At 33.5% G+C, this 17109-nt stretch overlaps 1 protein-coding gene across 6 annotated transcripts in view; it reads left to right on the forward strand.

Moving 5' to 3' along the window:
- Positions 1–17109, forward strand: part of LOC113495308 (glutamate receptor-interacting protein 2) — a 233751-nt gene that overhangs the window by 209279 nt on the left and 7363 nt on the right. For 4 of the 6 annotated variants that reach the window (XM_026873978.1, XM_026873981.1, XM_026873977.1 and 1 more), the window contains 6 exons: positions 8053–8277; positions 10958–11202; positions 11493–11785; positions 13761–13936; positions 15412–15513; positions 16843–16999. In XM_026873978.1, coding sequence (XP_026729779.1) covers positions 8053–8277; positions 10958–11202; positions 11493–11785; positions 13761–13936; positions 15412–15513; positions 16843–16999 — 1198 coding nt within the window. The remainder of the gene's footprint in view (positions 1–8052; positions 8278–10957; positions 11203–11492; positions 11786–13760; positions 13937–15411; positions 15514–16842; positions 17000–17109) is intronic. The other 2 variants (XM_026873979.1, XM_026873980.1) reach the window with 1 other exon arrangement.

Below are 17109 nucleotides of genomic sequence, written 5' to 3' on the forward strand. Positions count from 1 at the left end.
GATCGAATGATAATTGGATTTTTTTATCTGCATGAACTGTTATCATAATTTCAGGTCTCGAACCCTCGGCTATTACCTAGTCCTCCGGCCCACGTCCAAACAGTATCAATCACCCTCGGAATTCAGTCACAAGGCAAACGTCACGTCCTATAATGCAGGCTGCATCGAATTTACATGTGAAGCGGACCCCAGTGCTATGATCACGATGATATATCCTGCTATTATTGTAGTTTATGTAGATTTACTTGAATATCGACTAGAGTTTGGGGCAAAGTTACTGGGTACAGTTCAGTCTGGAACGAATGTGATCCGTGTTTTGGTTTCAATTTGTATTTACGAAGTTTTTCTTCATATATTTCTTGCAGAAATTGTAGCTTAAAATTCTTATAACTGATTAGAAAAGGTGGATTAGATGAATACAAAAACCTCGAGAAAAAAAATATTTTTTAAAAATCTATTAAATTTTTGATACCCTCACTTTCCTTGAAGTGAAGTGACCCATGTACCAATAGAAGAAAACTTTAGAAGTTGTTTGTTGTTCCAGTTTGTTTAATCTTTAGGGTCTGTGCTAACCAAGAGGATACCAGGGTAGAAGGAAAAAATACTATTCGTAGTGTCTTATCAGTTGACTCCTGACATCAGCAGTATTTAAAACATAATCCAACATCGCTGTTTACACACATAGGTACTTGAATTGCAAAGTTCTCTAAGAACAAGTAACGGTTGAACGTTTTATTGGTGTTGTTCGCAAAATAGTTTGATCGCTCAGTTCCTTCGGCTACAGCGCGTCGTCGTTTGAAAACTATTATTGATGGATGGTAATGGAGTTCGCGACGCTTCAGACTATGTTTGCTTACATTGTTTTTTTGTGAAACATTTTTTTTTAGCAGTTTATAATAGAGGTAGATAAAAGGTTTTTACTGAGGCTTTTTCTTCATAACAAATAATGTTTTTTTAGTGTTGTTTAGTAGTCATAATACTTAAGGTATTTCTTCACAAATTCTTACAATAAAGTGACACACACATTACGGAATCTACATTATCCTTATGTTTTTTTAAAGCTCAAATGAAAGTGATTATGTTTCTCAAGCTCAACAAGTTTATGGTTTTGAATTCAGGATCTTCTTTAAAAATAATAATTCATTAAAAATATTAACAACTAAACGCAGTCGAAATAATTTATTTTCAACCGACTTTAACACATGGAGCTTCAATATTCGACTGACTATTTTTTATAACTAAAATTTATTGACGTAGCTATACTTTAGTATTCTAGCGCTGTTGATTACTCAGTTCAAATTTCATCGGTTCAAATACCAACAAACGTAATAATTTCACGCTAATTATTCAGGATGGTTTTGACAGCTCGGGGAAATTAAGATGACTCATTAATATACGAAGTCTCATCTATTATCCAATTAATGTAATTTGTCGTTGTAGTATGAAATATTGTGTGTCATTAGTTACATTGCAAATTCAGTGGAACATAAAACATAAAATTATTTGTGAAGGCAATACTATTTATTGATATTGGCACTAGGGGCTATGAAATCTCCACTGACAAAATATAAACGAGGCAAAAAATATATGAAAAAATATATTTAGGTACATTGATCAGTGCGGCAACAAACGTATATTAATCGCTTAAGATTAAAAAAGAAACGTGAAAGGAACACCATATTTTTATGAAATTATACGCCAAAGAAAAGGAAGAACATTGCGATTGCCAATTTTCACGCACGAATTGTTTCGTGTAAGAGGAAATCGGTGGAATCGATGTTACACAAAAAATATGAAAGTTAACCATAAATTGTGTATTGGAACGAAATAAAAATATTATACTAGGAGATTTATTATTTCTTTTAGTATTTGGTTTATTTCGGATACAACAGCAAAGATTTAACAATGATGCATGAAAAAAAAATACTTAAAGTAATGCAAATAATCAAGAAAGAACGTACATCTTTAAGTGTCCAAGAAAGGTCAAAAATAATTGAATTACGATATGGAACAAAATTATGTTGGAATACACATTTACTATCTTTGACACTTAAGCTAACAATAATCTAATTCTAAATACATCAAAGACCACAAATATCACACAGTTACAGAAATCCCTAATTAACTTGATCAAAAGTGAAAATGATTCAATGAACCCGATACGAAAATCAGAATCACGTAACAAATTTAATCGAACACGATACGAATTGGTGCCGACAAATCAGTTTATCCATTGCTTCACACCTATAAAACGTTTGGAATTCCGTAAATTGCTAATATTGGCAAATTAGCAACACAAACGTACAATCAACCTTCATTAAGTCAAGCATTATCGATGGATACGCAAACTGAATGCGAACAAATGAATTATGCAATTCCAATTATGAGGCTGAGTATCCATGTGTTATTAGATAATAGTTTGGATGTTTGTGACATGAATTAAATTAGTAGGATTTTGATACTTTGGTTTCGGTAATATTGGGCCTATCACCATGTCTTAAAGTTACATTTTTCTGTTATGGAACAAGGACTTCGCGCTGCTTTACGCTGAGTATTGCACTGTTCAGCTTCCACAAGACATGTGGTAGGTTGTACCTTGTATGTCCCAAAGCAGTATTCTGTGCCGGTTGTATAGTTTACTCGGAAAAGCAAGTATTTTAATGTGAGGTATTATAAGGCAAATGTTATTATCCTTACGGCTTTCCACTTTCCCATATAACCTATATGGGAATCAATATGCCAAACGCACAGCGAGTGACGTATAGCGGATTCGATCCTCGTGTAGGTTAAAATTTTGTGTGATCCACGAATCCTTATCCCGAGCCTGGGTGTCTTCGTGCATAGGACTTTAATAATTTTATTGTGATTCTCCCCGAGGCACAAAGATTAAATTACGTGAATTGTTTTAATGGCCGATTGACACAGTATTAAACTAACATTCTGATACTACTCTACTACTATGTTAGATCCTTAGTACTTGTATTATTTTTGCAATTAATTTTACTTATTTTCTGCGAGCCATACTACAGCTTTTTTACCCACATAAAACCTAATGAAATCTATTACAATAATTTTATGTGAAACTAATTGATAAAGGTTCCGCTTGGTTGGATGGTTAGCCCACTTTTTCAAAAAGCTAAAATATTTTTCGTATCCGTTATCAATTTACATTGTTTTCAAAACGGCGTGTGAAGGCATACAGCGGCATCGTTTGCATTTTTGTCTCCTCCTAGTGACAAAAACTCGTACACAGCCGGTCGAAAATTCTGTGAAAATATTTCAAAAGTCGTTTTAAAATATTCTGTATTTTTGTAAACCCTCTCATTCACCGCTAGTGCTGCAGCTGGTACTATGGTTCTAGTATCAATAAAACGTGTAGTGACGGTTGAAAGTGCGCAAGCAAGGTAATATCTTGGCTTAGAGCCAAACCATCCACTGAAACACTACAGCTTGTATTTGATAGAATCACCGTCAAACATCTTTTCCAATTGTTGATTTAAAAGTATTAGTCAGCTTAGCAGGAAAAATTAGGCTCATTTTTTTGGGAACTTATTTTGTGAATAAAGTCTTGTAGTGAATAAAAGGATTTATGTGATTATACCTAAATCACTTAAAATCGTAATAAATTAAATCTGCAACCACTGAAACCCTGATTTAATAAAAGGTCTTATTGAATTCCAGATATTTATTGTTTTGAATATTTTATCTATAGCCCAAGGTGTGCATCAGACAGCGACGATTTCTTTCAACGTAATCCAATCGCCACCACACCACACTACAAGCGACGTTCAAATCGTTATTACAATCATACATTGCTTGTTGTGATCGTACGAATAACCGATAATACTGTCCCATTACGTGCACAGCGCGCTTTGGACGAGATTCAAACAGCTCTGTTAGTGCCGAAGTGAGTCGTTGGGTCCACAAACTGCATGTTACAGAGAATAAACTGTGGTCGTATGCTGATGTCAAATCCGGTCGTTAGTCGACTTCACTTTTGATTCCGCGATGAATAAATTTTATTACACGCTTTATGGAATCTTTGGGGTGGTTTTATTAGAATTGGAACGGATTATGGCGATGCTCTGAACGGTTTCGCCATAAAATTAGTGAAGTTTTATGTCTTCCATTTCCATGGTAATGTTTGGGTGGGGCAGTGTGTTGTAATTTTATGACATTGTCAACAAGCGCTCATAGAATGGTTCAGTTTAATTATTTCCGTCTAATGGTACCAACGTCCATTTTAATTTACTTTTATTTTATTTCATTTCATTAATAAAATTGCAACTATCATTCCTCTACCACGGAATAACCGAAAACTTACTGCGAAATTGGCGAATTACATTTTTAACTTATCGTTTTTCCGAAAGCTTTCTGCCAATTCGAGAAACAAAATATCGTAATTCAAAAAATATGCATGACGCATGTAAGCCGATAACCTGTTTCTTAAAAAAAAATATTGTATGCCAATATTATTTAAAATCTTTTCTCCTGGTCAACGCTAAGTTCAACAAAACTTTATAATGGCGAAAACGAAGTTTCCAAGATACAGAATGTAGAGAAAAAATAGTAAACGCAATAAACACGTGCACTGTAAAACAAACTGCAAACAACATTTACAACGGTAATATGTTTTAACAATGACCAAGCGCGAAAGCCACCGAACTTTTCCTGAATCCGGTCATATACTAGAACAATGCTTTTTGCTCGGAAAGTCCCCTTGAGGCTGTGGTGGAAAATGCATTACAGTTAAATTTGAGACGCTTAAATGTTGTTAATTAAATTATAAAAACGAAAACAGGTGTGGTTGATTAGCAAATATTGTTTACGTCCAGTTTGGTTGAATAAAGAAGAATTTAATATAGTTTATTTAATAGTAATTTTATAAAGTCCAATTTTACTGATGTGGCCATAAACTTAAATATGGATCGTTTATACAAATCACAACTAAATTGTGTCGAAACTGTCGAAGAATAATATTATAAATAAAAAGAAATATTTTTAACAACAGCTTTAAAAGTTCGTAAAGGGAATTTATTAAAATATCCGAAATATTTAGTTTAAATCTATCATGTTGTTAACTTAGTTTTTTTTTCATTTTCCCTTTCTTCTCATTCTTAGAATTGCCTAACAATGCTTTATTTTGGTTTCGTTGGCAAATATTGGTTCCACTATTCATTTTACAGGAACATACGGAACACCGAAAAATATCGTCATTTGACTGTATTTCCCGTACAGTACAAACACACCAAAACATTTTCATATATAAACATTGATTCCAACAATACATTTCCATTCTCTGTTTTCTCGCTTCCTGCAACTACGTAAATTATTATTTATGGCTGATTTATTTTCACTGAATATAATAGCTGTTTCGCTCCCTTGACAAATCTCTACAAAATAATTCTAGGTACTCAAAGTTCGTATTGTATTGTCCTAACTCGGTGTAATTTGGCATTCCGAGAATAATTACAATAGAACTTGTTATGGAACGTAAATTTAGATGATTGTTCTGGGATTTATAATTAGGTACGAGCTTAGGCAACGTTACGTCAGAAATTAAGTTGAAAGTTGAATAACAAGGTCTGCTTTTCAAATATTTGTGTTCTGTAGTCGAGATACTAAAGAAACAATGAAGGGTGATTGTGCTATTTCTTCCTTTTATTTAATTACGGTTCAAAAGTGTTTCAAAATAGTATTATGCCTATCAATAGCCTTTATTGTCTGCCCATACGGGCTTTAAACGTATGGACCGAATATTTTTAATTGGTCAAGAGTGTTCTTAGCTATGTTTGATCAAAATCGGATTAATCTAGCCTTAGCCCGCTTTCACAAAACTACGGATATAGTACTCGTACATATTTTTGATAATTCTAGGAATGGCTCTGAAAATGTTTCTTTAAGATTTTTATTAGTCGAAAGGTAGAGAAATAAAAAAAACCTATAAAAATATCAATTAAACATGACCTTTTTTCTTCAATCTCTTTCTGAATAACTTAAACTTACTCTGAGTATTACCAAAAAAGATTTCAAGATAAAGTTATGACTCACCTATCATTAAATTAAATACGAGACCAAATTAACCCATATATCATCTATTTATATTATATTCATAGTAACTAATAAGTCATTAAAGACGACAGACGACAAGTCTAGACGTTATTAATATAGTCGATCCTTGAACATTGACACGTGACTCTTAAAGTACCAAATTGAATAAATGGAAAATCAAATGTGAAATGTAAATTTTCGTAATGTGTATTAAGATCATCCATCATATTCAAAGCAGACGTGTAGACTTCAAACCAGTGGACCGTATTTAAAATGTAGAGAAAAATATGATTTGAAATCAATATTTGTTTTCCGATTCTATGCATGGACTTTTATGTACTTTCGAAGATGCAATTTCAATCAGATACCAATGTTAAATGAAAAGTACCGTTAAGTAACTTTTAAAAGATATATTGTACTTTTTTGATAATTATAAACGCTGACAACCACTGTACAAAATCATCGTAAGGAAAATTAGATTCAAAATATTGGAACATTCCTAATAATTGTCTTATTACAAAAACTTTCTAAAGCCGAAATTAACTCTACAATATCAACATATAACTCTTTTAACCTTCAAGAGCGATACAATCCAATTGATATCAAATCGAACCTTAAACGTGAATAAAAATACTTAAGAATTCGAAATAAGTTTCCAATATTCAGATGTATTCCCAAAACGAGTATGTGATGATAACAAATCGACTCTACGTTAGTTTTATTTTACTTGAAACGTATTTTGTATTTTGATGTGGGTGTGACATTAGTGTCTGTGAAAGTAAAGCTGTTGCTAAGTCATGTTTTTCTTTTGTTGTAATGTTTTGCGCCCACATTCCAATTTAGGATGTGCTATTATTAAAGTAACAAGTTGGTTTGATATTAGAAACAATCTTATACAAATTGAGGCTTTCTTTGTTTTCACATTACCTAACTTGTTGTCAAGTAATAAGATTGAGCTTAAAAAAAAACATTAAGTTAGAGTTAGTATCTTTATTATAAAAATATTTGTTTTCGGTTCCAATTTGAATTGACTCTACAAAATAGAATTATAATAACATACACATCATAGAGCATCAAGTAAAATACCAACGCTTTGACTAAGGATATTTACAAATACGAACCCTTAGGTTCAACCTTCAGAAAAAGATCGCCCAAAAATGGGAATTTCCACTTCAAAAACTAGCTGTTTTACATCGCACTACACGAAGTACTAAATGACCGCTCGTAGAAAATGCCATTCCATATTTACGATCCATTTCGATACTTTTATGAAGGTTGAAACGGAGATGTTTATGGCTCAGTTAGTACAGGCCAGAGTACACAGGCACTTCAAAGTTCACACCTTAGTGACGTTATTTTAGTATAAGTTGTTTCGAACTTGGAGGATGGGTGTACAATTTTTTGGGTCTAAGAATCTTCTTTTAACAGAAACATGAAAATGAATGGTTTTGAAAACATTTGACTAACGCTTTAAGTAAAAGTTACAGGTCTCTTTATTTGTAATCATGGTGTTTTTATCGGTTTTGTATTACAGTTTTACATGGAACCTCTCACATTAATGATGAGCCTTTATTTCGAAATATGCCAAAAAGATTCCTTTAATGACTATTGACGTTATACAAATAGATTTAATACATTTTCATTTTCATACAATATACATAAAATTCATGGGTGGTTCATACTTAAAAGATTTAACATTTTACGCATAAGTATCGACATTGCCCGACTAGTTTCGGACTTCACCGACGTTTTAAATCATAGGCTGATACGGCAGCATCAGTTAACTTATCTCATAACATCACCAATATTGCGCAGCTCCAATGGACACTATACCCAAAAGATCAAATTCATAAAATATTAATCAACTAAAACAAAACCTTTTGGAAGCAGCATAACACTCTACACAGCTTAGAATTGCGTTTCTTCCGCAAGATTTAGATTTATTAGAACTGTTTCTGACCTATTGTTCCATATACCTAACCATTATTTCGTTGTCCACAGGTCGATCAGAACCTGGCATCGTTCCTTCAATAGTGGGCTTCACAAAGGACTCAGTAGCCCACGAGTCTGACAGGCTGGCTCCCGGAGACAGAATCTGCAGCGTCAATGGCATATCCACAGCAAGACTCACAAATGATGAAGTACTACGGCTACTTGATAATGTGGAAGAAAGGGCATCGCTGGAAGTCGAGTATTATATGCCAAACTACGGTGAGTTTCACTATAGTAAGTATTGATGATTTTCTGTTCTTTTTTTTACTAATATGTTAGGTTTATTTAGCTTTCACTTACTTTTTTCTTAATAAACCAAAAATCATAAAATTTAAAATCAAATAAACAACGTTTATCTAACTATCATGGTATATGAATTATGCTTGACGACAAACAAACGAACTGACATCAGTAATATAAAAAATAAGACATTGTTAAAAACGAAAACGAATTGTATTTTTTTTAACTACAATACCAAATATTTTCCAAAAATTTTAGTTTTGCAATTTCTTTCAATTATTATTGCTGTCTCGACCATATCAATAAAGCTTAGCTACTTCACGAGACAGACGTAAAAACAACATATTATAAGAAATATCAGAAAGCAAGACATCTCGGTTTAATCCTAGACAGGTTCCAAATGTCGATGTGATTTCTTTGATCATTGAATTATAACAAATTGAGACATGTCTTGTTGTGAAAGAAAAGTTACATGAAATTGAAGTGCTTGAAGTATCTTAATACAATGCTTAATTTATCTGTATACGATGTTTGGAAAGGTGGCTTTATGAAAAAGTTTATGATTCAAAATAAAATTGATTGCTGCGAAAAATTATGTAAGGGAGCAATAAATACTAAAAATAAAATAAAATCAGTTGTTTAAAGAATCACGCTGATAGTAAAGTGGCTACAATGGAAAGTGAAAAGTCTACATTATTACTTAAATGGTCTTGGTACTTATTTCTTTCTGAAACAAATTGTTTCATAATCAAGTCAAATATCATTCAGAAAGTAACTTCTAAAAAAGGACACAAACAACCTTGCTTTAACTCCAAAAAAAGATCTCGAATCATTTTTCTGATGAGACTTTCAGAGGGTTAATTGAAATGGTCAAATAAACTATTATAACAATATCATATGCAGGTTAAATCTGTCTAAATATATGTATATGTATGTTACCAAGTAATTGAGCTTCAGAGATCAATTTGCAAACGTTCTGCAGATATCAATACCCAGAATATCAAGTATTAAAATAATATATAATACAAGAGTGGAGTATAGAACAAGGCTATTTCTAGCCCGAATGTAATGTTTAAACTACTTTGAAATTAATCTATACTAATATATAAAGCAGAAGAGTTTGTTTGTTTGAACGCGCTTATCTCAGGAACTACTGGTCCAAATTGAAAAATTATTTTTGTGTTGAATAGACCATTCATCGAGGAAGGCTTAGATACAATGAAAAATGTAAAAAAGGGCAATTATAAATCATAACCTATATCTTCTACCCACGGGGACGAAGTCGCGGGCAATAGCTAGTTATAGATATAAGCCACATAAAAAAGCAAATATTACATTAACATCAAAAGATACTCACATGTATTTGAAAAGTCGAACGGAAGGATAAAAACTATATTTCAAACCAAACAAATTCTTACGGAAGAAAAATAATAAACCTTTTTTTCCCTTATAAAGTAAAAAAAATGATAATGTATTTTATTAATCAAAACCAGTATCAAAGCATCGGATACCACAAACTTATTTTGTCTCTCATATAAAAGTTCCTAATATTCACTTATTCTCTATTTAACTGTATTCGACTCGAACTGAGACTACAAATCGTATTTCATGTCGCACAAGACACTAACACAATTCATTTTGTTGCCGACACACCTCTTTTCGTTCACCTGATCATTAATTGTGGGGTACTCGGACTAAGTCTGTAATTTTAGGATTAATCTGTTTTGTTTGTCGAGACGAAATAATCTGCGCTGAATGTATCATGTGGAATATTAATAAACTTCTATAATTACTTGCCTGTAAATGGTTTCTGTTTGCAAGAAAATTAATCATTTTGAGCATGTTAGACTTGTTATTTAGGTAGCTTGAGATAAACAACTTTCAAAGTTAAATATGTTGAGGATTTTACTACATAAATATTGTATTTTCTGATATTATCAAACCGTAGGCTTCATAAATACAAAATTCTATTGCCATAACGACGGTTAAACATATTTTTTTTTAATTTTCTATGTAGTAACATGGTAATTAATGATGGTAAACTCGTCAACAACTGTTTTAAACTACCTAATCATCTAATCATTTTGTAAACCAATTAGTATTTGGACTTAATCTGTCTAATCAGCTAAGGCAATACTAAATAGAAAAATTGAGACATTGATCAATTTTCTTGTGAAGATCAGATCTCTCAGACACAGTTTCAAAGTCTCCATCCGTAGTCAAATCAAAAATACCAGACTATTTAATTAAAACAAATTCTCAAATCTCTGGGAGGGCTATTCTTAGCGCCACCTGTCACATTGAGCAAGAACTTCCGATGCGACGTCGGATGGCCACTAAAATAGCTCATCCTTTCTCTCAGTTCCGTTCGTCCAAGCTACTCGTACCAGTTGTCATAAACTACTCAATGCCTCTTGATTAGTGACCAGCTTCCTCTCAATTTTAGTGATTTATATTTAGTTCGAAGTGAAATATTAGGCTGTTTGTATTTTCAAGATCGTAATTTTCTTGGTACAGTCTTGAGGCCTGAGTTTATTTTAATATTATATTTTGTTATACAAACTTCAGACAGACAGTGCACACAATGCATTAATAAACAGAAAACCATTTGATGAAAATAATTACTCGGTTAACGGACTGGTGTTTCAAGATTAACCGAAATTCTTTTTTTCAGCGTCCCAAAACTCTTTGTACATCACAACGAAGCTAGCAGAAGTTCCAGTAGAAAAAATCAACGGCTCGCTCGGTATAACCATACGTGGTGGACTACCAGAGAACTCGGCTCCAAGCGCCGACCTGGTTCTCAACAGCCGGTCATTGGACGCACAACCTCTAGTGGTGACACACGTCAGACCCAACGGGGCTGCTTATAATACGTCAAGGATAAAACCTGGAGACAGACTACTAAAAGTTGACCATGTAAGTTCAAATTGCTACTACCAATTTGGACAAAAATGAAACGACCCAAAGACTGCCTTCATTCAAGGGACTCGCTTCCTAAACTTTTGTAATAAGTTCAACATGTTCCAGTGAGCAAAAATTGTTAAGTTCATTCTTTTTACCAAGTTGGTGTTTCTCTATTGTGAGTTACAAAAATAAAACTTATTTTAAAGCCACTGCTGGCCGTTACCAATATTTAATTATAGATGGTAGTAGGACAACAATGTTTCAAAAAATGCTGATATTTAAGTACATGTTTGTGTTCTCAGGTATCTCTCACCAATAAAACGCTATCAGAAGTCCACAACATTCTCCAGAACTGTCCACAAGTGACCAGTTTAACAATAGAATACGATGTGTCCATTATGGAGTCAGTTAAGCTGGCAACTGGACCGCTTCTTATAGAAATTGAGAGGCCGTGTAACGAAGATCTGGGCTTGTTCCTGACCAACCAGAGGTGTTCCGATGACGTCTATAATTCAGGATCCGATACTTATCAAAGAGTTGGGACCTGCAATGCTATTTATATTGATAGTATACTGCCCGCAAGTATTAGTGACAGGTAAGTTTATTTTAATCCATGGATCTACATAAACTGCACGGTTCCCAAGTAATTTAGGAAACGCGAAACTCGCTGTGCGCGTTGCGTCGCAGGTTCGATCCACGCTTACGACAAGTGTTTTTTGATCCACGAATACTTGTCTCGAGTCTCTTTGTGCTTTCTTGAATGTTTGCAAACGATATAAAAAGTAATTTCTTAGTGCGGTAGTCGTTATTCTAATAAAGACAAAGTAGAATACAGAGTGAAGCAACTAGAAGGCAAATTTTTTTATTGAGGTAAATTTTCTTGGTATTTTTGCTTCAGCAAGAAAAAGAAGTCTGACAAGTTTTAGCGTACTAAAGGAATTGACGGTCCAACTCGGAAACTAGTTGGCTTTTAAATAACTGGTAAAGAAAGAACATAAGTCTAATACCTGGTCTTTCATAACTTTAAAAAAAAAGCAAAGTAAAGATCATTATTTTGTAACAGTTTTTTGCTCATTATTATCTCGTCGCATAATGGTATAGGAAAAAGGGACATTATTTTTAGTAGCCATTATAAAGCTGCTTCGTAACAAGCAACTCTTGGAGCTTGAACAAGCCATCATCGTTTACATTCATTTATTATTTTTGGTCCTTTGCTAAGTAAAGCAAGTTATTAACAACATATTGGTACTAGAAGTCACATTAATCAATACACCGTGAAGCAAATGCCTGGCAACGATAATAATTAGTGACAGGATCATAACCGATGAGCTATCGACATTTTAATTGGATCCAAAGGAGGTTTAGCCCAGTTATAGTTCAACGCCACGTTATTTATGAAATATCTTTGAGAGAAATATACTGTCAGCACCTTTTGATACCACCTCATTAATTTGAAGGTTGTTAATACGATTGGTATGACAACTCAGCGAAAAAAGTATTGGAGTTATAAAAAAGTGGGATTATTTTTTATATTACAGGACTTTTTTTCGTATTAGTTTTTCTGCTCTTTTGTAAATAAGCTTTTGTTTAGTGTCTGGAAAATACCTACGAGTACCATTAAACTCTCAAACGATCTTAAATAACTCATAAATCTTCATATGGCGTGCCCTATACATAATAGGTTTCCTCTCTAAGGGATGTTTGACCCTTTTCAACCTTCAAATGTCTTCTAGTCGGATCAATGCCAAATTGTATTTTGAAAAGGAATGGATTTAATATGAGTTGTTTTTATAGGACAAACAACACTTTACCCTTATATGAGGTAGGAAAACAAAGTTTTGAAATTCCTTTTAGAAGGATCAATAAACCTTTATCCTGATCAGTCAGACTAATTACGCAGCGGTAGTTGACTCGTTTTGAATTTGATCAAACACCTCAATAATAGTGATATCTTACCTAACATCAGCATTATCAAGGTTCTACATGCCCTTAGTAAAATTTAGCCTTAACATTGTCTTAATCTGTACACAAATAAGAATACTTCTTATTTCATTTTGGAACAAAAATCGGCACCAAAAATCTCAAACGCTTTGGTGACCTATTCAAACTATTTTGCTGTCCAATAAAGAAGCTTAAAGGAATACAAATAGAGATCCATTTAATTCCGTTGATTGCAAGACTAGGCATGGTAAAGCTGAGATCTCAGTGAGCTTTTGAGCCTAGATCGAAACGACTCATTCCGATTCTATTAAAGCATCCTTACTTTGTATTTTGAATGACATCAGAGATTAAAAATGTTTAAGTATGTTAATGTCAGGACAAATTATTTTAAGACCGTTTAATGGTACGAATTAGTTGTATCATTGGTATTGTGATCGTATGAAATCGTCATAATATACAGCTATTGTAAAATACAAGATATTACCTATGTTCTGCAAATAAGTACTGTGGCTATTAATGACAATGTTAAACTTTTTCCTAGTAAGAACTCAGAACATAAAAATGCCTAATTATGGAGGAATTTGCGATGATTCCCTTTTTTCCCCTTTCTCAACAAGTTTTATTTTCAGATGTGGAGCCCTCCATCCCGGTGATCAGATACTAGCGTTCGACGACCACGTGATAGATGGCAACAACTACACTGCTGAAGAAGTCATGTGCTATCTCGAGAACTGCGAGGGAGGCTTCACCAGACTTCATGTGGCCCCCAGACATGTAGTTGGACATTGTGGCAGATATACTAGAGGTAAGAATGGCAAAAAATGTTCTTGTAATAAAAGACCCTCGTAATAGAAGCCTCTCTCTCTCCTTAAAGTAAAGGAAGATAACTTCCACAAAATTTAAATATTCTCTGTAATAACCAAGGCTCTCTTTCATTTCTTAATTTCTGGCTAAATGAAATGCAATATGCATTACAAAAGCAATTAAACATAAAAAACCAGTTCTAGATATCTATTTTAAATCTCAATAAAATACAATGTAAACAAACGAATTTAATGATAAGAGGAAGAAACAACAAAACCGTATGCGGAGAATTATTCAAAATACAATTGGAGGCAAAATTCTCCTCCGAACTTTAATGTCCCCTCCCCTGTTCCAAGAAATTCTGCCATAGCACCTTTCGTAAGCAATTCTGGAGATATAATAATTACTGGGTTAATTCTTCGCAAGCTCGGGGCGAAGTCGCGTTGAATGACCGAACTTGGAGCCACTGGCTGTTTCCAAGTGAGAAGCTTGTTCTAATAACCTTTGATGTATCTGTACTCTGTTACTTTGTATTTTTAGCAAGAGGAAATACAGTAATAATGGTTAGGGTTGATTGTGTAAATATTTGTTTGACACTCATGTCCACACTGGAGTGTGGTTACCCAAATATCTAAAAGACAATTTAATTACGACAACTGATGAGACTGATTAGTATTGGAAATGTTATCGTACTGTAGTGCCAAAGTCACATAAGTCCATTTGAAAGATAATTCCGAACCAGCTTTATAAATCGCAGAAAAATCAAGCTCACCTTAACTTAGCATAAGTTTTGTGTTTAAAAGGCTAAGAGATTTAAAGAAATCCAGAAACTCCGAAAAGATTTAAACTTCGTACATCAGCAACTCTCACACAAACTTCTCATTAACTTCATGATTTTACCTCTCGTGGCTTGAACCATCCTAACAAGAACATATGAACATCAAACTTGGCTCGTATAACTCAAAAGGCTTAAGTTCTGATGTCTGTAATATGTTTCCACTAATGTACAGAGCAGGTACATTAAACCAAGTATAAACTCCAGTTGGAGAACCGAGTCTTTACAGCTGAGTTATCAAATGTTATTGGAAGAGGACAAAGATATGTTTGGGTTATGCAGCTTCTCTAAAATAACATATCTCTCAAAGTTTGGAAACCAATATCTGATGCAAATTACTTCACCGGCTTCTACCGGTACCCATTTACATAGAAAATACATCAAATATTGAATATAGAGGATTTCACTTAGAATTTGCTGAACATTTCGCAGACAGTTTGCTGGAGTTGCTGGCTTTCAATAACTTTAATATAGACAAAAGACTGACGAAAACTTATGTCACAATACTAATACTACATTTCATACTTGGATTATACCATAATATTTTGTATCAATTTACTAAAGTCACGTGACAAGGAAACAAAAAAAAATAGCATTAAAGTACTCCCGTTCGAAAGTTCCACGCTTACATTTTGTTCCAGAAAATTCAATATCAGGGACATCAACACTGAACGCCAAGAAACACCGTCAGAGGAACTACAGGCAGAGTTCGATGCCCAAACTAGGTTTACAAGACGATTACGGTAAGATATTGGATGGGGATCGATTGTATTATCATTGCGATAGTGAGAACGATCGGAAGTTTGTGAACTTGTGATATAGCTTCTAACGAAATTGACTTGATGAGGAAGATGATGCAGGAAGATTCAGGGTTTATTTGGAGCATAAAATGTCAGTATGCAGCATTCAATGAGCATAAAATAAGTTGTTATCCATGTAGGTAGTCTATTTAAGACTTGTTTCAGAATTTATACCTAAAACGACAAGCATTGCTCTAGTTTTTCGGGCTCACGTGCTTATTATGTGTCAAAAGCTATTTTTATACCTGTCAGTTCTGTATAGATACGCTTACATTCTGAACTCCAGAAGTACTTTGTGAATTCTATATACAGTGATAGTTCACTTATCGAACTACTTTTACAAGCTCAATTAGATCGTACCTCTCATAGAATTAATCCAATTCGAAGTATCCTGATATTTAGCTCGCCCACTTGAACTTTTTATTGCTTTATTTTTATAAGGAGTTGTTCAAATGTCAAGTATGATGGCTTTTATGATCCCAAACAAAATAGATTACAGATAAATTGCTGAGTTAGCTAGTTAAAATAGTTGGTTGAAATGGAAGTTTCTAATACGACTTACTGTTTTCGTCAAAACCCGAAAAGTTTTAAGTAGGTAGTTCAGACTTTCAAATTTAAGGTAATTAATAAACGATTTTCTGCCTCTCTTAAAAGCAACCGCTGTAATCTGCGAAAATAACTTTATTGACCAATCTGAAATTCTCAATTTAAATCGTCCCACTAATTAGTGTTTTTAAACTTACACGTGGCTAAATAAATTAGGACTTTCAACCCTCAAATGAAGGACCACAAAGTTAATCAAACTAAGGTCCCTCTACTATCATTACTGAAACCCAAACAAAATCACAGTAAACAAAATCAGGTCAACTTTTCAAACAAAGCGAAAAGGATAGGCGTAGTAATTAATTTGTTCCAGAAAAACAAAGTTTGGTATATCTTCCTGACATATTTGTTTAGGACGTGCAACTTCCTAGTTTGATCCTCCCTGCATGTTGATGTTAAACATTATGTTAATTAATTAGTCGGAACCTCTAATAAACTCGTGGCTGTAGTACAATATTGACGAAATTTATTTCGATATATTTCTGGCATTTAAATTAGCACTACCGAACATATGTTTTGTTCCTATTTTCTGAGCTTAGCTAACAAATTTCATTATCAAGAGCTTAGATAACCAAGATAAATCATAAAAAATATTTTATAATATCAAAAAGCATTTTAAACAATTTATTTCTTTGAGGCACAAAACTTTATCGTTACCACTTTCCACAGAGAGTCCTCAAAACTTCATGAGCATGGGAGTGTGCAGAACGGAATCTTTGAACATTCAACTGGAAGTGCCACCTGGGCAGAGCTCGGGACTAGCTGTACACGAAGAAAATGCTATGCTAGTAGTATCTCATGTGGCTGCACAGTCCCCTGCATACAGGTAATCAATTTGGTACTTTATTTTTTGGTAAACGAAGTTTTTAATTCGAATAGCCGCTAGCTAACCATTATTTATTGAAATGTTATTTGTAGACAAGGAAGATGTTTTGA

This window comes from Trichoplusia ni, chromosome 6 (assembly GCF_003590095.1).
Source record: "Trichoplusia ni isolate ovarian cell line Hi5 chromosome 6, tn1, whole genome shotgun sequence".
NCBI lineage: Eukaryota > Metazoa > Arthropoda > Insecta > Lepidoptera > Noctuidae > Trichoplusia > Trichoplusia ni.